At 41.8% G+C, this 24,530-nt stretch overlaps 1 protein-coding gene across 1 annotated transcript in view; it reads left to right on the top strand.

Moving 5' to 3' along the window:
* LOC134741391 (periodic tryptophan protein 2 homolog) overlaps window positions 1–24,129 on the top strand; it is a 29,059-nt gene extending 4,930 nt beyond the window's left edge. Inside the window, exons 8-19 of the mRNA XM_063674158.1 lie at window positions 595–762; window positions 3,231–3,334; window positions 4,077–4,225; window positions 5,411–5,558; window positions 7,476–7,667; window positions 8,379–8,524; window positions 9,929–10,076; window positions 10,585–10,728; window positions 11,609–11,718; window positions 13,725–13,873; window positions 13,994–14,198; window positions 23,978–24,129. Coding sequence (XP_063530228.1) covers window positions 595–762; window positions 3,231–3,334; window positions 4,077–4,225; window positions 5,411–5,558; window positions 7,476–7,667; window positions 8,379–8,524; window positions 9,929–10,076; window positions 10,585–10,728; window positions 11,609–11,718; window positions 13,725–13,873; window positions 13,994–14,198; window positions 23,978–24,110 — 1,796 coding nt within the window. The 3' untranslated portion in view covers window positions 24,111–24,129. The remainder of the gene's footprint in view (window positions 1–594; window positions 763–3,230; window positions 3,335–4,076; window positions 4,226–5,410; window positions 5,559–7,475; window positions 7,668–8,378; window positions 8,525–9,928; window positions 10,077–10,584; window positions 10,729–11,608; window positions 11,719–13,724; window positions 13,874–13,993; window positions 14,199–23,977) is intronic.
* Window positions 24,130–24,530: the final 401 nt, after the last annotated feature.

Genomic DNA, 24,530 nt, shown 5'->3' with positions numbered 1-24,530 from the left:
TACACCCCGTACACTCCGTTATCGAAGAACCCTAGGGGTTCATCCATTAATTACGTCACACGAATTCCGAGGTTTTTTGACCCCTCCCCCCTCCTTGTCACACTTGGTCACATTTGGCAAACCCCTCCCCCCTCCTTGTCACACTTGGTCACATTTGGCAAACCCCTCCCCCCCCTGATGTAACGTCACATTTATTCAATAAAATCGCAAAATTTATCGAAATATATTTGACAAAAGAAATATTAGTAATTTTATAACCCAAAACAGATTAGGAAAGAAAATTAAACGATTAAAAACGATTATGGTTCCAAAAACAACCACTACCTTAATATATGGGGGTCGTGTCTACATATTTTTGGCACTTTGTTCGTTTCGTATCGATATTTTCAAACGTGACACACCCCTAAAGCTTACTTTTTGGAAATATTTTTAATATACATGAACACTGATCGTAATTGTGGGTACAACTGAAAATAAGCGGTCGTGCTCCCATACTAAATTTGTACGGAAGCGCTTATGTGCCCTGTGTGATGAGCGTCTAGGAGTTGAAGTGGTCTAATTTATCCTAAATTTAACGTTTATTTTTGCTTCAAGGTTTCACAAACGGCATGTTCTTCCTCCACGAGATGCCGGACATGAACTTGATCCACACGCTGAGCATATCGGAGCACCGCATCAGCAGCGTGGCCGTGTCCGCGCCGGGCGACTGGATCGCGTTCGGGTGCCCTAACATCGGCCAGCTACTCGTTTGGGAGTGGCAGAGTGAGTAATATATATCGGAGCATCGCATCAGCAGCGTGGCCGTGTCCGCGCCGGGCGACTGGATCGCGTTCGGGTGCCCTAACATCGGCCAGCTACTCGTTTGGGAGTGGCAGAGTGAGTAATATATATCGGAGCATCGCATCAGCAGCGTGGCCGTGTCCGCGCCGGGCGACTGGATCGCGTTCGGGTGCCCTAACATCGGCCAGCTACTCGTCTGGGAGTGGCAGAGTGAGTAATATATATCGGAGCATCGCATCAGCAGCGTGGCCGTGTCCGCGCCGGGCGACTGGATCGCGTTCGGGTGCCCTAACATCGGCCAGCTACTCGTTTGGGAGTGGCAGAGTGAGTAATATATATCGGAGCATCGCATCAGCAGCGTGGCCGTGTCCGCGCCGGGCGACTGGATCGCGTTCGGGTGCCCTAACATCGGCCAGCTACTCGTCTGGGAGTGGCAGAGTGAGTAATATATATCGGAGCATCGCATCAGCAGCGTGGCCGTGTCCGCGCCGGGCGACTGGATCGCGTTCGGGTGCCCTAACATCGGCCAGCTACTCGTTTGGGAGTGGCAGAGTGAGTAATATATATCGGAGCATCGCATCAGCAGCGTGGCCGTGTCCGCGCCGGGCGACTGGATCGCGTTCGGGTGCCCTAACATCGGCCAGCTACTCGTCTGGGAGTGGCAGAGTGAGTAATACATGTTACTTTCTTATTTTTAGTTACAGGAATAAATAAATATTATAGCACATTCTTACACAGATTGACTAAGTTCCACAGTAAGCTCAAGAAGGCTTGTGTTATGGGAACTCAGACAACGGTATATATAATATACAAATACATAAATACATAGAAAACACCCAATACAGGAACAAATATCTGTGTTCATCACACAAAATAAAAGCCGTTACCGGGATTCGAACCCAGGACCATCGGCTTCACAGGCATGGTCACTACCCACTAGGCCAGACCTCCACCAGAGGAAATACCTCCAAATTAAAGTTTTTGATATATGTAGCTGTTATTTTTTTTGCAGCTTTAATACTGCATTTTTAATTTAATAAACAATATTTGTTACGCGAGCATACGTGTCACCATGTTCTGTGGTGATACATGAACGTCATTCGAATATGTAGTCAATCATAGTCTGTGCATAAAGTGAGTCGGACGCTAGTGACTGTCGGGTATACGAGAACGCCCACTTGTCATCTGCATCCTACTCCGTGGATATAATCGTAATACACTAAAGCAGTGTTTTTCAAACTTTACGGTGTCACGGCCCTTTACGACCACTAACAATTTTTCGCGACCCCCCAAACCCCGTTTCTACGACAAATATAACTATAACAAATTTGGAACGCACCTTACTATCATTCACTCAGTTACATTTTCTTATTATGTTTGGCTATTGAAAGTAGCATATTTTGCCGATATTTTTGACCACTTAAATGCTATGAACGCAAGTCTACAAGGAAGGGACGAGAAACTAATAACAGCAAAAGATAAAGTTAATGGATTTATAGCAAAAATTGAGTTATGGACAACATCTTTACACAGTACCTATGCAGTTTGATTCCTTCCCTTGCATGGCTAAAATTCATTCAAGAAATAACATCAGATATCTCAGTGAACGCGGAAATTCATATTCCTGTCATGGTGGAGAGCTTGCAAAGTTTAAAAAACAACTTTTAAGTTATTTCTCAAATGAAGCACTGATTGGTGATGGAAAATCTTGGATTTTAAATCCTTTTTTGAATAAGTCTGTTGAGCTGGCCGATCTCAACGCCCCGGTGAAAGAATCACTTTTGGAACTTTCAGCTGATAGAATGCTTAAATTGGAGTTTGTATCAGTCTCGATTGGTGCGTTCTGGGTTAAAAGAATGGCTGAATATCCCATCTAGCAAAAAAAGCCCTTAAAGTTTTGATCCCAATTGCTACTTCATATTGCGAGCTGACGTTATCAACAATGGTCGATATCAAAACAAAAGAAAGGGATAGATTGAATTTGGAAAATGATTTAATCGTCTGCTTGTCGCGGCAGGAACCCCGGTTTGACAAACTAGTCTAAATGAAACAAGCTCATTCTTCACACTGAATACAGTTCAAATTTAAACATAAGCATACACATAAATACCTATCTAAAAATGATTTGTTTTGTTAATATTTACATTAACGACCTTTAAATTTTAAAGGATTGGATTTTATTTAAGTTAAAAAAAAACTAATCTGCCTTCCAAAAGTTTTCTCAAAGCTGAACTTCGCGACCCCTTTGGATAAGTGCCGCGACCCCCCTGGGGGTCGCGACCCACACTTTGAAAAGCACTGCACTAAAGTAACATTTTTTTTGAACACGTCAATCGGGAACGCAGAGTTTATAACGTATCTAAGAGCAGTTTGTTCTCACTCGATCTCTCGCGGTGTGGCAACCGATCACTGTGTATTTGACAGAAACTTAAATTTTGTTATATTGACAGGCGAGCAGTACGTTATGAAGCAGCAAGGGCACTCCTTGGACATGACCTGTCTCGCTTACTCTCCGGACGGCCTGTACATAGTCACTGGCGGCTACGATGGAAAGGTGAATTGCAAACTGAATCTCAATAACATTAAAAAAAACTTTCAACATACAAATGGATGAACCGATTTTGATAAAACATGTTAAAGAACCACCGCTAGAAAACCTGATTTTCAATAAAATAAGTCGTATGCAAATCGGTTTACCTGTTTAAGACCTACGGTGGAGGCGGACACACAAATAGCACGAGTCTTTGAAACCCTCGCAACGCTCAAGATTCCACTCGCTACGCTCATGGTTCAATTTTTGGAATTTTCGCTTGCTCAGGAGTTAACAACTTTGCCCCCTTCAAATAAATATTATTTAAATAAAATACTTTTGAAATTTCTGAATGTTTGTTTGCATTCTTTATCTCGCTATTTCTTTAATTGGTTAAACTATTATTTAGTTTCCTTGTATAAAGCTGTCACGAATGGAATGAACGAAACTTTCAGTGCATGATTGACACCTGTATCGGTATACAGTCAGAGCCCCCATTTTATTGGTTGATGTGATGCACACATAGATATTTTCGTTCACTCATTCATTCCATTCGTGCCAGCTCTTTTAAATTGACCTCTAAGGCCCACTTGCACTATCCCACTAACCCGGGGTTAAGCGGTTAAACTGTTAACCCAGTGTCAAATTGTACTGGTAACCATGATAACTAGATTTAACCGATTAACCCCGGGTTAGTGGAATGGTGCAAGTGCCGCTAAGTATCAAGCTGAACGCGTATGGATATTACACTGACATTGCATTTCAGGTGAAAGTATGGAACACGACGACCGGTTTCTGTTTCGTGACGTTTAGCGAGCACACGTCATCGGTGACGGGAGTTGTGTTCAGCGCCAACAAGAAATTCTTCGTGTCCAGCTCGCTAGACGGCACCGTGCGGTGCTACGATCTCACCAGGTCGGCCACAATACATAGTATTTATTAAACACATACGGGATAATAGAATTTCAACCTTAGCAATCCGATTTAAGGTTCAAATTAGACTGGACTGTGGTAAAACTTGATATAGTATGGAACACGACGACCGGTTTCTGTTTCGTGACGTTTAGCGAGCACACGTCATCGGTGACGGGAGTTATGTTTAGCGCCAACAAGAAATTCTTCGTGTCCAGCTCGCTAGACGGCACCGTGCGGTGCTACGATCTCACCAGGTCGGCCACAATACATAGTATTTATTGACCACATACGGGATAATAGAATTTCAACCTTAGTAATCCGATTTAAGGTTCAAATTAGACTGGACTGTGGTAAAACGTGATAAAGTATGGAACACTGAGAGGCTTTGTTTCGTGACCATCAGCGAGCACAGGTCATCGGTGACACTCGACGGCACCGTACGGTGCTACTACCACACCAGGTCCATTATTAATATTACAGTTGCCAATATATACGGAGCGGCCAATATGTTCATAAATTGTAATTTTTGGTTAATTTTATTGCTTGTAAAAATTTACATGTAAAAGTTTCCCTGTGGCCTATTTGCTGAATAAATGTTTGATGTTTGATAAATGTATAAACAAAGCCTCTATTATCAAGACGTTAAAGTGCATGATCAGATATTTTGAGCACAAAAAAAAAAACATATTTCGGAAAACTAAAAATGCCATTAAACTTCGGCCGCTCCGATATATCTGATGGTGACTGTACCTAGATTATCCCTTTTCCAGGCGGATCACAACACACACAATTAGATTAGGCAAATAGCATGAGGCATTTTTTTTTTCTTTTATTTAAAAAAAAAATGGAAAAATTCTCCGCCTTGAGCGAAATTTAAACTTACTCGCACCGTGTGAATATTTCCATCACAGAAAAAAACTTAAGCGTAACCATGGCAACGTGGTAGAGAAAAAAAATTTTATTTACCAAAATTAACAAGCGCACGTACAACGGCATTTTGAACTTTCCGTCATCGCGTTGCAAATCGAACTGAGATGCTTTCAATCTGTAGACAATCTACTGCCGTTGGGCGAGATAATTCCATTCGGGGCGACGTGGCGCGTGTCCGTTCATTATTAAATATTACTTATTCGGTGGCTCAGTACAAAATGAACTTAACGCTAACGGAATAAAATTTATTTTTAGATATCGCAACTTCCGCACATTGACGTCGCCGAGCCTCGTGCAATTCAGCTGCGTGGCCTTAGACTCCAGCAGCGAGCTGTGCGCCGCGGGCGGCCAGGACGTGTTCGAGATATTCCTGTGGTCCGTCAAGTTTGGGAAGCTGTTGGATGTGAGTACTGACTTAGACTCCAGCAGCGAGCTGTGCGCCGCGGGCGGCCAGGACGTGTTCGAGATATTCCTGTGGTCCGTCAAGTTTGGGAAGCTGTTGGATGTGAGTACTGACTTAGACTCCAGCAGCGAGCTGTGCGCCGCGGGCGGCCAGGACGTGTTCGAGATAATCCTGTGGTCCGTCAAGTTTGGGAAGCTGTTGGATGTGAGTACTGACTTAGACTCCAGCAGCGAGCTGTGCGCCGCGGGCGGCCAGGACGTGTTCGAGATATTCCTGTGGTCCGTCAAGTTTGGGAAGCTGTTGGATGTGAGTACTGACTTAGACTCCAGCAGCGAGCTGTGCGCCGCGGGCGGCCAGGACGTGTTCGAGATATTCCTGTGGTCCGTCAAGTTTGGGAAGCTGTTGGATGTGAGTACTGACTTAGACTCCAGCAGCGAGCTGTGCGCCGCGGGCGGCCAGGACGTGTTCGAGATATTCCTGTGGTCCGTCAAGTTTGGGAAGCTGTTGGATGTGAGTACTGACTTAGACTCCAGCAGCGAGCTGTGCGCCGCGGGCGGCCAGGACGTGTTCGAGATATTCCTGTGGTCCGTCAAGTTTGGGAAGCTGTTGGATGTGAGTACTGACTTAGACTCCAGCAGCGAGCTGTGCGCCGCGGGCGGCCAGGACGTGTTCGAGATATTCCTGTGGTCCGTCAAGTTTGGGAAGCTGTTGGATGTGAGTACTGACTTAGACTCCAGCAGCGAGCTGTGCGCCGCGGGCGGCCAGGACGTGTTCGAGATATTCCTGTGGTCCGTCAAGTTTGGGAAGCTGTTGGATGTGAGTACTGACTTAGACTCCAGCAGCGAGCTGTGCGCCGCGGGCGGCCAGGACGTGTTCGAGATATTCCTGTGGTCCGTCAAGTTTGGGAAGCTGTTGGATGTGAGTACTGACTTAGACTCCAGCAGCGAGCTGTGCGCCGCGGGCGGCCAGGACGTGTTCGAGATATTCCTGTGGTCCGTCAAGTTTGGGAAGCTGTTGGATGTGAGTACTGACTTAGACTCCAGCAGCGAGCTGTGCGCCGCGGGCGGCCAGGACGTGTTCGAGATATTCCTGTGGTCCGTCAAGTTTGGGAAGCTGTTGGATGTGAGTACTGACTTAGACTCCAGCAGCGAGCTGTGCGCCGCGGGCGGCCAGGACGTGTTCGAGATATTCCTGTGGTCCGTCAAGTTTGGGAAGCTGTTGGATGTGAGTACTGACTTAGACTCCAGCAGCGAGCTGTGCGCCGCGGGCGGCCAGGACGTGACGTGAAGGATAAATCATTGTAAGCTTTTGGGGTTGGCATCGCGCGTATAATAGGGTATTTGACTGTATTTAAAATTAATTATTTTACACCATGCATTTAAATAATACACCAGAAGATTAATAGAGAAACGTAGACATCAGTTATTTTTTGACACAATTTCTATTTTAAAACCCGTATAAAACTATAAAGAGTAAATAATTTGATTGTGACGTCACATGCTAGTGTTTAATATATTTTCCATAGTAGCAAAATCGTTTTGACAGTTCGAAAAAAGAAACTGACTAGTCATATCACTTTCATTTTTAGAACTGTCAAAACGATTTTGACACTACTAGTAGTCAAATAATAAATCTATTTCACTAGAATTGTAAACTTCCATAGGCTGTGGTGGCTGCTTAGCATCAGGCGCGGCGCGACGAATATAATGTTTCCTTCCAATTTCCTGGCTTTACGGCGGGCGCCTCTTGACACTATACTATTAAAGTAGCTGCGAAACCCTTCCCTAGTGTTAATCTTATTGTCACATTTGCTACTTAGATAAGACTTTTTTTGGATTTTATTAATTTAATTACTCCAACTGTATCAGTGCATTGGCTTGGCAAAAAATTGTTTTAATAATAGGTATTATATAACAGGTATTGGGAGGCCACGAAGCTCCAGTGTCCAGTTTAGCCTTCAATCCGGCTCTGTCAAGCACTCGTCTCGCCTCGGCCAGCTGGGACAAGACCGTCCGTCTCTGGAACTGTATAGAGAACAGCTCTGAGAGCGAAACTATACAGATGACTTCCGACGCACTGCAAGTCGCGTTCAGGCCTGATGGGGAGCAGGTAAGGCAATCTCAACTCTATGTCATACTTTATACGGTTCTAGATTGGTTAGCTATGTATGAAACTATTGTTATCGAAAGCTTGGCTCGTAGCGGTTACATGGATGAACACCGTTCTAAATTTGAAGTTAAATGTATATGAATTGGGACGCTTTTCGACCTGATGTGGTATAGATTTAAAAAAATATAATATATGTCGTACGTTTAGGATTTTAAGAACCCTGATTGATCGATTAATCTAACATTAAAGTGAACCAAATTGAAGTATGTCTGACGTATTTAGGTGAATCAACCTACTTTTTACACCCGGTTGCCATGGTTACATTCTCCTGGATCACCCTTAAAACCTGCATGTTTGGTGTTTGATTTAACCAAACTTAATTGTATTTCTGTAGTAATTCTACTAATTCTTTTGGGATGGGCCACTTACTGAGCATGTTAGTATATTATGAATCTTCTCAAATTATTTTTACGCCTAAAACCCTAATCTGTTAAACAAAAGCCATTGTTTCTTTTGTGGTTCGATCGGCCATTGTGTCTGAGCGCGTAGCCATTGTGTCTGAGCGCGTGCCACGCGCTTTTGTTTAGCAGATGTCTTAGACGTAAAAATCATTTGAGAAGATCCATACTATACAACGTGGTACAAAATTTCTTACAAGAAATAGTTTGTTCACCCGTCTGTTAGTTTCATTTAACTTAAGGTTCTTCTCAGATAGCAGTATCAACGCTTGACGGCGCTATCACATTCTTCGACGCGACAACCTGCGAGCAAACGGGCAGTATAGAGGGTCGAATCGACCTGGCGTCGGGCCGGGGCGACCGCGACTTGGTTACACCACAGCAGATGCTTAAAACCAAGTTAGTACCTAATGTTGATAAAGGTTGACGAACTGGTTCGAACAAGATCGGCTCACTTTATATTTCATCAACTTTACCTATAAAGTGTCTGTGGAGCCATGGCGCTCTATGTCTCTTCAAAAACCTGTCGAAGACACTTAGAGACGCCAGTAGGCCGAGCACATGATTGGCGCGACAGTATCTCGCCGCGAGATAGACTACCCGTCTTTTACTAATTGTATGAATTAAAGAGGGACGGGTAGTCTATGTCGCGGCGAGATATTCTCGCGCCAATCATGTGCTAGCCCGGCAGGTGACATAAGAACTGGCAGCGAGGAAATGCTGCCAGCATTCTTGGCACTATGCTGCAGGGGCCTTTTAGATTAATTTAAGTTATATTTTAGATTAATTTAGTTATATTTTAGTTTTAGTATTTTTTTTTGTTTTTATATTTAATTATCACTATTATTTTGTAATTATTGAAAATAGGTTTATAAACAATACAATATGTTAAAGATTAATGCATTGTAAAACGAATGCATTATACAGTCGTGATAAGTTGATAACGCTACATTTTACTCCCGTAACATTCGAGTTTGACTGTATGAAGAAAGCGTTGAATCGTCTCACTAAAGTCTCGACTACCGATAACATTGACCTTCACCCCTTGACTTGTTATTTATTCAGAACGCGCCCTCCTAATGCTGCTGAATAAATTTAACACTTGTAGCCCGGTTTAACATTTGATATCGCAATCAACGTTTGATTCTAGGTTTGCTTATAGTTACGTGATATGGGTGCTTGAGCTACATTACAATTTTTAGGGTTCCGTACCCAAAGGGTAAAAACGGGACCCTATTACTAAGACTCCGCTGTCCGTCTGTCCGTCTGTCTGTCACCAGGCTGTATCTCATGAACCGTGAGTGCTAGACAGTTGAAATTTTCACAGATGATGTATTTCTATTGCTGCTATAACAACAAATACTAAAAACAGAATAAAATAAATATTTAAGTGGGGCTCCCATACAACAAACGTGATTTTTTGCGTTATGCTACGGAACCCATCTTGCGCGAGTCAGAGTTGCACTTGACCGGTTTTTTTAGTTTTATTTTTCAAAACAGCGAAGTCATGGGGTTTGTTGTAAGAGGAGGAGAGGACACTAAATGTAATCATCTTAAACATACAAACAATTTGCTTTACCATATGTTTAGTAGTACCATTGTTTGCCGGAGCGTGCGTTCCGTGGACCTCAGATACAGTATGAATTTTCTCAAATGATTTTTACGCCCAAGATCCTAATCTGTTAAACAAAAGCCATTGTTTCTTTTATGCGAGCGGTCGGCCATTGTGTCTGAGCGCGTGAAAATCATTTGAGAAGATTCATGGTATAAGTGGTTGTACTACAATGATTCCTCGAATTCCAGGGCGTTCACAACAATATGCTACTCTGCGGACGGTCAGTGCGTCCTCGGCGCCGGCAACGCGAAGTACGTGTGCCTCTACAGCGTGAAGGAGTCCATCCTCATCAGAAAATTCACCATCACGCAGAACAGGTCCCTAGATGCGATCAATGTAAGTGCTTTCATTTTTAGGGTTCCGTACTCAAACGGTAAAAACGGGACCCTATTACTAAGACTACACTGTTCGCCTGTCCGACTGTCTGCCTGTCTGTCTGTCTGTCTGTCTGTCTGTTACCAGGCTGTATGTCCCCAACGACACCTATCCAAATAGGTCTTTCGAAACGAATAGGTGTCTTCGACAAAATCATATGTGGTATTTTCCATAAAAAGGGACCTTTTTGTCGATGGCGCTTACGCCATTATTAACGATGCTACGATATAAATATATACAATGCCGCGGGACGCTGTGCGGCGTAAGCGCCATCGACAATAATGTCCCTTTTCATAGAAAATGCCTCATATATGTGTCCCTCTCCTGGAAACATGGGTCCAAGAAGCAGCCTATTGTGACGGACGGGTAACTACGGAACCCTACACTGAGCATGGCCCGACATACTCTTGACTGGTTTTGTCTACTGACAAATTATTTTGCCAGACTGTATATTTTTTGTGATTATCAGGATTACATCAACCGCCGTCACCTGACGGAGTTTGGAAACATGGCGCTGGTGGAAGACAGAACGCACCTGGAAGGCGGCGATGTGGCCATCCGTCTGCCTGGCGTGAAGGAGGGTGATATGGCTGACAGAAATGTCAAACCTGAGGTAAAATTACAGTATCTTCGTGATAAGTGTACTTTACTTATCACGTAGTTAAAGTGGGGTCCCTATATTATTGAAAGTCATAATGTAATGATTGTCAGGTAATCATTAGTGATAATTCTGAAACCGTTAACTTTTCAGGATTTTCGTAAGGTTATCCTATGAATAGGTTAGGTTTGTTTTATGGCAATCCTTAAAAGTTACGCGTTTCTAAGAAAAACCAAATTATGACCAAAGAAAATGCGGACAAATAAAACATTATGACTTAAAACTTTATGGGCTAAATTATTATAGACACAATAAACAACAACTCAATCTTTCGGTTTAGCCCTTGCTTGACTTGTATAGAATGCCTTCTGGCATTATGTCCGCCATTTGTACTTTTCATGTATTGTGCAATAAAGTTTAAATAAATAAATAAGTAAAGTAGAATAACTATAAAAGCCTGACTAGAGCTATTACTGATATTGTGCCGCGTAATAAATACTTTAGTAAGTATAACGGCCATTCTGAGAGAACTAAAAATCACCAAACGACTCTCAACTCTCTCTCAGATTATTTGGGCACATAATGCGATCGCCACACTAGAGGAAGAGCCCCGGCAAGATGGTCGGATTCCATTAGACAAGCATGTGGTTCCATGCAGAGGGCAGCCCACATAGCCCTTGATCGCGTTAAATGGAGGGATATAGTTCTTGGTCACGATCCTCAGTCATGAGGGAACGACGAAGAAGAGAAGTATAACGGCCGGGTTAGCACTAATTGACTAGCACGTTATTATACATTCATTTCGGATTCGCAAAGAAATATTGCAACTGACGTGTTATCAAAGTGTAATATTGTATTGTATTGTACATATATTGTTTTATTGTATTTTTCATAGGTACGCGTCCACTGCCTGCGTTTCTCGCCTACTGGCGAGAGCTTCGCTTGCGCGGCCACTGAGGGCTTATTCCTGTATAGTCAGAATGCCGGCATTGATGGGACTTTCAGGTTAATAATCGGAGATTTCTACTCATCCTTAGGTATCTTTCTTTTTAGAAAAAGGCTCATATTGAACTTGGACAGTCGACGAGATATACTTTTGCACCTTATCTCTTTTCCTTTGTAATAAGGCGAAAAATGTTAACATATCTTTGACGTCGTCTGAACATAGCAATAATATTTCAAAATAATACTGTAATGGTGTGGAAATCAACCTTGTTATATTACTAGTACGAAAAGTTTTAGAAAAGTGGAGGGAAGCTCTGGAAACATCAGGTCTGCGAATAAGCAGAGAGAAGACCGAGTACATGCACTGCAACTTTAGTGGCGTCAACAGCAAACACACCATCTGTCTGCAGAACACCCAGCTAAAAGAAGTGGACAATTTCAAGTACCTAGGGTCAGTCATCAGTAAAGATGGGTCAATAGACACTGATGTCACCCATCGCATAAATACCGGGTGGTTGAAATGGAGAGAACTAACCGGCGTGCTATGCGACAGCCGAATGCCCGTGCGCATAAAGGGACGAGTATACAGAGCAGCCGTCCGACCGGCCATGACATACGGAGCCGAATGCTGGCCACTCAAAAAGCAGCATGAAAATCAATTACACTGCGCAGAGATGAAGATGCTCAGGTGGGCGGGTGGTGTAACTAGGCTGGATCATGTCAGAAACACACACATAAGAGGCACCTTCAAAGTGAGACCTATCCCAGATAAACTACAGGAGAGCCGTCTGCGGTGGTACGGACACGTTATGAGGCGACCATCCGACCACATGACCAGGAAAGTGCTAGATATTGAAACTAAACCCCGAGGACGAGGAAGACCCCGAATCACATGGATGTCCGTAGTAGATAAGAACCTCAAAGAAGCCCAAGTCAACAAGGAGACGACCCAGGACCGAGCTGCCTGGAGACGCATGATACGGAGGGCCGACCCCAAATAAAATGGGAAAGGGCCAGGCAAAGAAGAAGAAGAAGTTATATTACTAGTACGGTTTACTTACTAATATGACACTAAACCAAATACCTACATAACTCTGTTTTCAACCAAAAGGTACCACATTGTCGCTTGTCGATAAGGTAGATTTCTAATTGAATCTATATGGAAATAGCGCCTTACTGACCAGCGACAATAAGTACCCTTCTGGTTGGAAATGACACATAAGATGAAGTCTATGACAGTACCCCTCTATCCTATACATTCTCGTTGCACTGAACTTATGGTAGTAGGTAATGTTTTGGTTGTCACCTGACCTGACATTCCTTGATTTGTCAGAAACCATTTAGATTTCATATTATTAAACTGTATGATAATAAAAATAGGAACTTGAGTATATTGATTTTTTAAGTATATCGCTATCTACATAGGTCACTAGATAAGTTTTGCAATAGACAAATATGAAACAAAGAAATGGTCTATCACATATACTTTTTAAAACTATAATACCATAGACAATGTTTTGTGGGAAAACATTTACTTTCTTTTTGAATCTACTGATTAAAAAATAGATTTTAACTTTGTATGAAATGAAAATTTATTGTATAAAATATTCGTAAGTTGTCTCTAGCCCACGCCGACATTTTCAAAGTTAAAATCTTTTTTTTTATAAGTAAAAAGACAGTAGGGTTCAAATTCTTTTCGTTGTCTTGTTTCTGACCACTCTGTCACGCTTCTATTTTTTTCTTTTATCAAATAAATAAAAAAAGTTGAGTGCTATTGCATGTCTTTCTAGCTGTAGATTAATATATCTCTTGGGAAAATTTAAAAACTTAATTTCACCCAATCACATGCTCCACGTCATCAAAGCTCCACTCCGTCACATTTTTTGGGGACAAAAACCAGGCCAACGAATAGAATTTTGACCCAGTAAATGTTTTCCCGCCAAACGTTGTCTATGGGAATATAGTTTTATAAAGTATACGTGATAAGCCACATCTTTGTCTCATATTTGTCTATTGCAAAACTTATCTAGTGAGTAGTGACCTATGTATTTTTGTCCTTCTCCTAGGCCATACCGACTAGAAGCCGATTCGACGCCAGGCGCGGTGAAACAGAAATTATCTGAGCGCTCCTGGGGCCCGGCTTTAGTGAGCGCGCTGCAGCTCAACGAACACAGCCTCATCAGGGAGTGTGTGGAGGCTGTGCCCAGCACAGATAGTAAGTATCTATATGATGTTACTGTAAATGTTGTATTGAGTAAAGAGCCCTCGAGGCCTACTTGCAGAATACATATATAAATTTTTATTTCAATAACAAAATATGCATTTTTGGCCACAGTCGAACTGACAGTGACATCACTGGATGAGGACTATGCTCACCGCCTCACCGCGTCCATCGCCCGCCTCATCGAGGAGAGTCCTCACCTCGAACACCTGCTGATATGGACCAAGTGCATTCTGACCGGGAAGAATAAGTTCCCGCAAAGCGCGCTGCTGGCTCTTGAAAAGGCGCTGACGGTCAAGTACTCGCAATTGAGCAAAATGTAAGTACATAGTGTTATTTAACACATTCACTGCCAGGGTTCGAAAGGATAATTATCAATGATACTTATCTTGATAATTATCCAGATAATTATCGTGATTTTTATGCCTGATCATTATCGATTTGATAATAACCTAAAATTTACGAAATATAATTAGATTCTTACATGATGATTATCGTATATTTCAATGGTTCATAAAAAAGATAATTATCAATGATACTTATCTTGATAATTATCGTGATTTTTATGCTTGATAATTATCGAATTGATAATAACCTAAAATTTACGAAATATAATTAGATTCTTACATGATTATTATCTTATATTTCAATGGTTCATAAAAAAACTAATCAATATTAGGTCAGTTTTTATTTGTACGTAGCGAAAAACGCCCCAATCATTATTTTTGACTATCAAAAAATCAAAGAAAATAAATATAGCACCGTCCATACCTAGGATAATTATACGATATCGCGATAATTATCAAAGACTAATTATCTGGATAACTTCGAACCATGAGATTAGCTATCAAATTCGAATCACGAATTTGTTTTATGGCGTTATTCATAAACATCTGTCCAACCAACCTATTATGCCGCTGATAACCGTTTGTCCCTATCCGTCACTTTGCGATTTGTGTTTGTTAGAAAGAGACAAAATGTAACAGTGATTTGCTAAGTTTTACTAATAAACCCTATAGACTTTACACATTTAATACAACGAAAAAATAAATGGCTAACTATGTTTAAAAAAAACAGTTTTTTGACAAGTTTTCACTATGACAATTGATTGATGCATCAAAGCGGTTTGTTTACAGGTGGCCTACCGCGAAAATCGAAATCTATTTCTCTATTGATCGAAAATACAAGAGTGATAGAGAGGCAGAAACGAACTTTCGATTTTCGTGTTTCGCGGCAGGCCTTGTGATTGTGCTAGTGACGCCCTCTACGCAGAGTTTTGCGTAATATTCCCTATTAGACATGTTTTCGTGATTTTTTATTATCGAGCCAACTTTAACCTTATAAGTTTTTTCTTGGAGTCTGCCCTCGGAAATACGTATCCATGTGTATTCCATATCCAGTCTAGTTTCCATGTGAATTTTTTCAATGCATTTGCCCTTCATTAAAACGTGTAAAAATCCAAAATAAAAACTACATTTTTGCCCCCTCTTAATATCTACGTCAATCGAAATAAAGATGGTTTGAAGAAGAGCCAAGTTAGATAATACTATTTATTCATGTCGGGCAAAACTAAATGACACACCGACTGAACGATAGGGAACCTTAATGCAACGTGTATAGAGTCTATTTCATCATTGCTGTTGCGCGGAGGCGGAGAGTATCATCTTTTATGGATTTCGACAAAACAAGGGATGTTATAGTTCGTGTTACCGACCCGACACACGATACCGATTATTGTAATGTAATGGAGAATCAATAGTAATGAATAATCATTAGCACATAGGCCACAGAGCATAGATTTAGTATATTAAGACTTAAGAGGGGCTAACGTAAAATGTAATTTTTATATTGAATTTTTACACATTTTAATCGAGGGCACATGACTTAAAAAAATCTCACAAAAAATAGATAATACATACATGTATTTGCAAGACTAAAACCAAAACCTTAAATGGTTAAAGTGCCAACTTTAACCGCACCCCTGTATTTTTGGCAGCATCGGTTTCATGAAAAAATTGCTCTATAGTTCTTTAGACATTAGCCGTTCTGTGTCTTCATTACGAATAGTTTTTGACCAGAAAACGCGAAGCTTTCATTGTATGAGTGACAGTCAGAACAGTGACTTTATTGGTTAATGTGAATCACATAGATATTTTTATTCACTCCTTCAGTCCATTCATGTCAGCTCTTGTGAATCGACCTGTACGGTCATACTGGTCATAGACTTTAATTTTTGACCCATCGAAGGTTTAAGCTAATTTGGTTGTCAATACTAACGGTTTAAAATGATTAATGTAAAGTAAACCCTAAATGGCTCAACAATGAAAGACCGTAATTGTACCTATCTGTCAATGTACAATTTGCGGAAAGTTTTTAAAAAGTTTTCGGAAAAAATACAGGAAACAAAGTAGATTAAAATTTTGGAAATGGTAAAATTTCGATTCCCCAACAATAATATGAGAGGTCTCCGAAAACTATGTGGATGTTTCGCAATTTTGGAAATTCGTAACACCATATCAGTATGGGTATCGAAATCGTTACTTCCCTAGTTCCCTACCGAACTATAAACAACTCGAGAATTTTCGGTCCCCGCTCACGCGTGAGGACGAAACGAAGGTGTTGAAGTTTATGGCCCGTAAAATATAGTTCGACAATAGATTTATGTTCCAAACCGTCAAACGTGTCGAGCCTAGATTACCCCATTACCTACGTGGGTAAATTCTATTGCTGGAATTCACTTTGTTTTCGAGAGCTTTTAAAATACGTAAAAAATAGGTAGTGCATGGATCTCGATAATAGGGATGTTGACACATATGAATGGTAACATCATCAATATCTTCCTCGCGTTGTCCCGGCATTTTGCCACGGCTCATGGGTGCCTGGGGTCCGCTTGGCAACTAATCCCAAGAATTGGCGTAGGCACTAGTTTTTACGAAGCGACTGCCATCTGACCTTCCAACCCAGAGGGTAAACAAGGCCTTATTGGGATTAGTCCGGTTTCCTCACGATGTTTTCCTTTACCGAAAAGCGACTGGTAAATATCAAATGATATTTGAGGGGTTTGAGCCCCCGACCTCCGGATTGCAAGACGCACGCTCTTACCGCTAGCCCACCAGCACTTATTTGCTTATTTTATTATAAAATAGTTTTATATTATAGGATAAGATTATATACTCGGTGCTGCTGGTATGCAATAATGAATATTAGGTCAAATTTAATTAATCGGTCCTCGCTCAGCTGCCTGTTCAGGCGGTAAGGATGCTTTTGGATGAGCCGGGAATTTAAAAACTCAAACAACGTGTTCTTTGGATGCTCCTTTATTCTATAATAACTTAATATCGACGTGGACTGTATATTAATCTATAACTAGGTATGCACTCGCACGTATAGCATAAATACTTAACTACTTAGACTAATTTGGGCACTGCCTGACGAAATTAAATTGATTAACGCTAAATGGCCCTAAAAGCTTTTACTTATCTCTTAAAAAGGTCTCTAGCATGTGACAGTTATATTATTCTTGAATATGATTTTGCCGCATTAAAATTGTATCGGAAATTGGTTGTGTGTCGCAATATAGTAAGTATATAAAGTGTTTCCGTCCGGTGGATGGGCAGCAGCGTCCTCCGAGAACTACCTCTATCAAACTGCGGTCGCCAACCCGCCTGCCAAGCGTGGCGACTACGGCAATCCCCCCCAAGGGATAAAAACAAAAACAAAATAATGCAGACACAAATAAAACCCAGACCCCTAGTCCCCGGCAGCCCCGCTATTCCTGGCTCCGGTAGCGGCCAGGGTAATGGCGGGGCAGGGGGTGCTACAGTGAATCACCGGCAGAGGCCCGGCTACCATAACCGACGACCCTTGGCCCTGGCAACATACAACTGCCGTACGCTGCGGACCGACGAAAAGTTATTAGAACTGGAGGAAGAATTAAGCAGGTTACGTTGGGGAATCATAGGGTTATCGGAAGTCCGTAGAGAGGGGGAGGACATGATAACTCTGAATTCCGGCAACTTGCTCTATTTCCGGGAGGGCGAACAACGGTCCCAGGGAGGTGTCGGGTTTATCGTCCACAAGTCCCTCGTAAACAACGTTGTGAAGATCGAGAGTGTGTCGAACAGGGTAGCGTGCCTTGTACTCAGAATGACCCAACGTTATTCGTTGAAGGTCATACAAGTCTACGCACCGACCTCGACACACTCCGACGATGAGGTGGAGGCTATGTATGAGGATATCTCCAGAGCCATGCATAGCTCCAAAACTCACTTCACAGTTGTTATGGGGGACTTCAACGCTAAGCTGGGCAAACGAGACGGTGAAGAGCTGAGAGTGGGGCAATTTGGAGTGGGGCGTAGGAATCACCGGGGCCACCTACTGGCTGGTTTCATGGAGAAGGAAGGACTCTATATGATGAACTCCTTCTTCAGGAAACGTGAGCACAGGAAGTGGACCTGGGTGAGCCCTGACGGTGCAACAAGGAATGAGATCGACTTTATCATGTCGACGAAGAAGCAAATATTCAGTGATGTTTCTGTGATCAATTCGGTCAAAACCGGGAGCGATCACCGTATGGTAAGAGGCACACTGAATATTCAATTTAGGCTTGAGAGATCTCGACTGATAAAGTCTACGCTCCGCCCGGCACCGGCCCAGCTCCAAAACCCCGAGAGCTTTCAGCTCGAACTTCAAAACCGGTTCGAATGCCTAGCTAGCGACCTGGACGATTACAACGACGGGTTTGTGGAAGCTGTTCATACGGTCGGGTCCAAGTTCTTCAAGACTCGTCGTACAAGAACCAAGAAACTCTCGGACTCCACTCTCAAGCTCATGGAGGTGAGGCGTGAGATGATTCTGCAGTCGTCAGGTGACGTTTGTCGTTATAGGCAGCTCAACGGACGGATCTCGAAGTCTCTGAAGCGAGATATACGCCGATTCAATACTAACAGTATTGAAGAGGCTATCAAGCGCAACAGAGGCTCGAAGGTGTTTGCCAGAGATCTGTCTATTGGCCAAAGCCAACTGACAAAACTGAAGACCGACGACGGCAGGATCATCTCATCCAAACCTGAGCTCTTGGGAGAAGTCGAGAAGTTCTATGGACAGTTATACACAACAACCCGAGCACCCGTCGTGGATCTAGCTAGAGACCCTAGAGCTAGACTAACTCGACACTATACCGAAGATATCCCGGACGTCAGCCTGTACGAGATTAGTATGGCTCTCAAACAACTTAAGAATGGCAAAGCCCCAGGTGATGACGGAATTACGGCCGAACTCCTGAAGGCGGGTGGTAAACCAGTCCTTAAGGCCCTTCAGACGCTGTTTAGTTCCGTCATGCGCGAAGGAAAAACGCCGCAAGCGTGGAACAGAAGTGTGGTGGTGCTCTTCTTCAAAAAAGGTGATAACACCTTGCTGAAGAATTATAGACCCATCTCACTTCTGAGCCATGTCTACAAGCTGTTTTCGAGAGTCATCACGAACCGTCTCGCACGCAGGTTTGACGACTTCCAGCCTCCCGAACAAGCAGGTTTCCGTAAAGGCTATAGTACCGTAGACCACATACATGCGTTGCGGCAGGTTATACAGAAGACTGAGGAATATAACCTCCCCCTTTGCCTTGCATTTGTGGACTACGAGAAAGCCTTCGATTCGATCGAGACTTGGGCTGTGCTGCAGTCTCTCCAAAGGTGCCAAATCGACTACCGGTATATCGAAGTGCTGAAGTGTCTGTACGAAAACGCCACCATGTCCGTCCGACTACAGGGCCAGAGCTCGAAGCCTATTCCATTGCAGCGGGGAGTCAGACAAGGAGATGTAATCTCCCCAAAGCTGTTCACCGCTGCATTGGAGGATGCCTTTAAGGTTCTGGACTGGAAAGGACGAGGCATCAATGTAAATGGCGAGTACATCACTCACCTTCGGTTTGCCGATGATATCGTAGTCATGGCTGAGACCATGGAGGACCTCAGTGCGATGCTCGCTGATCTCAGCAGAGTATCTGAACGAGTTGGTCTGAAAATGAACATGGACAAGACGAAGATCATGTCTAACGTCCATGTTGTGCCAACTCCCGTATTAATCGGAGGCTCTGCGCTCGAAGTTGTTGACGATTATGTATACCTAGGACAAACAGTCCAGTTAGGTAGGTCCAACTTCGAGAAAGAGGTCACTCGTCGAATCCGACTCGGTTGGGCAGCGTTCGGGAAGCTCCACAGTATCTTTTCGTCCAAATTGCCGCAGTGTCTTAAGTCAAAAGTCTTTGACCAGTGTGTGTTGCCAGTGATGACATACGGATCTGAGACGTGGGCGCTAACGATGGGCCTCATAAGAAGGCTCAAGGTCACGCAAAGGGCAATGGAGAGAGCTATGCTCGGGGTTTCTCTGCGTGATAGAGTCAGAAATGATGATATCCGCAGTAGAACTGGGGTCACCGATATAGCTCGCAGAATTGCAAACCTTAAGTGGCAGTGGGCGGGGCACATTGCTCGCAGAACTGATGGCCGGTGGGGCCGGAAGGTTCTGGAGTGGCGTCCGCGTACCGGAAGACGAACTGCCGGTAGGCCTCCAACGAGATGGAGCGACGACCTGGTGAAAGTCGCGGGAATTCGGTGGTTGCGAGCGGCACAGGATCGGTCGGAGTGGCGAGCCTTGGGGGAGGCCTATGTCCAGCAGTGGACGTCTATCGGCTGACATGATGATGATGATGATGATGATAAAGTGTTTATCCAAATTGGCCTGCGAAAAAAAATCTGAAGAAGAGATATGAAACTTAGTTCTTAGAAGTGACCAGGCCGATTTAATGAAAAATGGAAAATACAGTGTCATACTATCTAGCGGTGACATGGAATTCAAACTCACATCAAAATAACTGATTTGCAAGATCGAAGTGATTCCATAAGTGTTCCGTTTGTCAAAACAAAGTTTTGCACGGAACACTAAAAATGTACGAAATTGTACGCTAATTAAAAAAGAAATACTAAGTACACGTACTTACGAGAAAACAATGATCAATCTGTCACCGCTAGGAAGCGTACTTTCTGGCGGGCGCTGTCTATTTCATTATGTAGCAGTCGAGTTTTCAACTGTGTTGTGAATCAGAAAATACATATGTACGACATTTCGACAAAACGTTTCATTTGAACGTATTTATTATTATTTTTTAAATTAACCTCATAAACTCTAAAACCACATTTATGTATCTCATAATTTTAATTAGTACTAAGTAGGTATTGAATATAATTAGTGATCGGTAATCTCGTTTGAATTTAGGATTCGTTAAAACCAATTTCAGCTAAAATTATAATTTAGAGTTAATAAAGTTTCTAATTTGATTAGTTGATATGGACTTAATTGACAGATCTATAGAAATTGCCTGTACCCTTTAACTCAATGAAATTGAAATATAACCGAATAATAAACTGGTATTGAATTTTTGTTCCAGAATGAGCCGAATAAGGCCAGATTTTCTTCTTATTATAGTAGAAAAGTTATTTCAAGCTTGCCTTTCGTGTTCGTGACTTTTTTGTTGACTTTAAAAATGATTCGGATATATTCAAACAATGGGTTGTTCTATAAACCTACCGGCTTCTGTCCGCGACTTCGTCTTTAAGTAAAATGATGATTTCCGTGATAAAAACTTACCTTTGTCATTTCATAAGATTCAAACTATCTCCATACCAAAGTTCATGTAAATCAGTTCTGAATTTCTGAGTTTCTAAAAAAGACAGACAGTTACATTTACATTTATGATATTATAGGAAATAGCATCTGCAAGCAGTTTCATCTGCGTAGAACTTCCATATCCCACATCCGTAGTAAATTCCACCCCTCTTTTCACAACCTTAAGGACTCACCTTGTTTCATTTCCGTGATAAGAACTGATCAATGTAATTTTCTAGGATTCAAACTATCTCCATACCAAATTTCATCTAAATAGGTTCCATAGTTTAGGCGTGAAGAAGTAACAAATAGACAGAAAGAATCACTTTACGAGTAAGTATATTACTAGTACGGATTAAAACATTTTGTAAATCGTAAAACTTTTTTTGTTGTTAAACAGAACTTCGTTAAGTACCAAAGTTAGGTGCTTAGCTGCCTAAGTTAGGTACTTAATCTCGATTTATTATTAGCTGTATTAGCTCTGTATTATAAATAACATTATAAGCTGTATTAATATGTGGTAGTTTCTATAAAACGGGACCTTATTGTCGATGGCGCTTATGCCATTATAAACGCCGCGCGACGCTGTGCGGCGTAAGCGCCATCGACAATAAGGTCTCTTTTCATAGAAAATGCCCCATATAATTGTATCGGATAACAATAGTAGATTGTTAGCCAAGGAATGAAAGGCACCTATTTCCAACGAAATGTTTTTCACTTAGTTCAAGCGCCAATTTAGAATTGAGTGCCTTTCACCCGAGTTAAACCTCTACTTTTTATTTCGAATACGAGAAAGTAAAATACAAGTGTATACAACTATTTTTATTGAATTCCGTTTACTTCAGGGTATGGTTGAGTACATACGTTTAAGAAAACGAAATGGCATAGTTAAAAAAAATGTATTTATAAAAAGTAATTAAATTTTGCATATAGCGTTGTTGTAACACGGGCATTACGTACTTAACCAAACAATTGAAAACTGTGGCATATTAATGTCTTTTCGAACATCGATCGTCCGAAATAGTACTTACGTTTAGTAGCAAATGTATGAACTCGTACTAAACACTAATTAATATGTAAACAGGCCCTAAGGCAAGTGGTCACGCTCGTAGGGGCCTTATCAGAAGATTTTTTTATTGATTATCTCAGTAATGGAGTTAGTTAGAATACCGGTGTCTTTGAGAAAGTTACATGATTTAAGCTCAGGAATGTACCCTTAAAATTAGCGAAAAAAAAAACACGGTGTATTTTACCTACTTGTATTTGTGTATTTCTTGAGAGTACTTTCAATTGACAATTTAGGTAAAATGAACCTCAAATTAGCCCAATCATCAGCCTCACAGATGACAGACACAGTATCTCATATCGGGCACTATCAAGATGTACTCCTATCATTTGATTGATCGAACACGCTATCAGTATTGTGGTCAAGGTTGAGGCATTATCCAATGACTTAACTGGCCGATTTGCGTGACTTGTGGTTATATAAGGATATGATAAATGCAAAGAATTACACTACAGTCCGTGTAGGTATCGTTTATACACGTCACACGTGTAATAAGTTTTTGTAACTAAGAGGAAGATTTTTTAGTAGGTGTAAGGTGTACATAAGGTGTAATTGCGCTTATATTGTACAGTTCAAAATAAGGAATTCTATCAATCCACCAAATTTATCGAATATAACGATAAAGAAAAGACGACAAGAAAATACAAATCGGCCCATATTATAATTGATTAATTGACCGTTCTACTTAAGTAGAACGGTTCTTAAGAGCCCATCGTGCTCACTAGCGCCACTGCTTAATAATTGTGATTATTTAAATTTAACGATAGATATTTAAAAAAGGGGGCTGCTACGTACTGTATTTTGTGTTCAAGTACCTTTTGAATACATGAAACTAGTTAGGTTTCCGTACCCAAAGGGTAAAAACGGGACCCTATTACTAAGACTCCGCTGTCTATCTGTCTGTCTGTCCGTCTGTCACCAGGCTGTATCTCATCAACCGTGATAGCTAGACAGTTGAAATTTTCACAGATGACGTATTTCTGTTGCCGCTTTAACAAAAAATACTAAAAACAAAATAAAATAAATATTTAAGTGCGGCTCCCATACATGATTTTTTGGCGATTTTTGCGTAATAGTACGGAACCCTTCGTGCGCGAGTCCGACTTGCACTTGGCTTTTTTTTTGTTGCTGGATTCCTCGATCTATGAACTCAAAACAAAAACGGCCGTTTTAACTTTGGACGCATAGATTGACGAATCCAGCAACGTAAAATCTATTATAATGTGTTCAAAAGGTACTTAAATACGAAATACAGTACGTAGCGGCCCCCTATTTTTAAATATCTTTCGTTAAATTTAAATAATCACAATTATTTAGCAGTGGCGCTAGTGAACACGTTGATGGGCTCTTAATATCTTAATTTGTTTCAGATGTGACTTCAACAAATACACAATTCGCTGCATAAAAACCGTGGGCGAGATCACAGCGAAACAAGAGGCTGAAATGGAAATAGATAACGAAGACAACTCCAGTGGCCGCGGGTCGCTCTCTGATTCTGATTAGTTCATACATATTTATAAGATCAACAATGTTTTATTCATATCTTTTGCTGTGAAAAGCAACTTGACCGTCAAAACCCGCAATATTGACTGTCAGTTTACGAAGGTGTGTCGAAAGGGGTTGGGGGGAGCGTGGGGGGGCATAGTGGGGTACTTAACGTTTAAACATCCCTAAAAACTAAAATAATGTGATAAAATTAAAAGTTTCAACGTAGAATCATAGCTTAATTAATTGCGAATGACTATGGATACATTTATGTTGATAACGTAATTAATCTACGAGATGTGAATACTTAGATGAAAAAAGGCATTGGCTCCATTATGCCCCGTGCATAGGGGTAAATGGGGAATGGGGTATGGGGTACTAATGGGGTTCCATTTCCATGGGGTACTATGATTTATAATTAACTATAACACGCCACAG

The sequence above is a fragment of the Cydia strobilella genome, chromosome 5 (genome assembly GCF_947568885.1).
Source record: "Cydia strobilella chromosome 5, ilCydStro3.1, whole genome shotgun sequence".
NCBI classification, from domain to species: domain Eukaryota; kingdom Metazoa; phylum Arthropoda; class Insecta; order Lepidoptera; family Tortricidae; genus Cydia; species Cydia strobilella.
The sequence above is the reverse complement of the archived record's forward strand: the minus strand, read 5'-3'. Positions and strand labels throughout refer to the sequence as shown.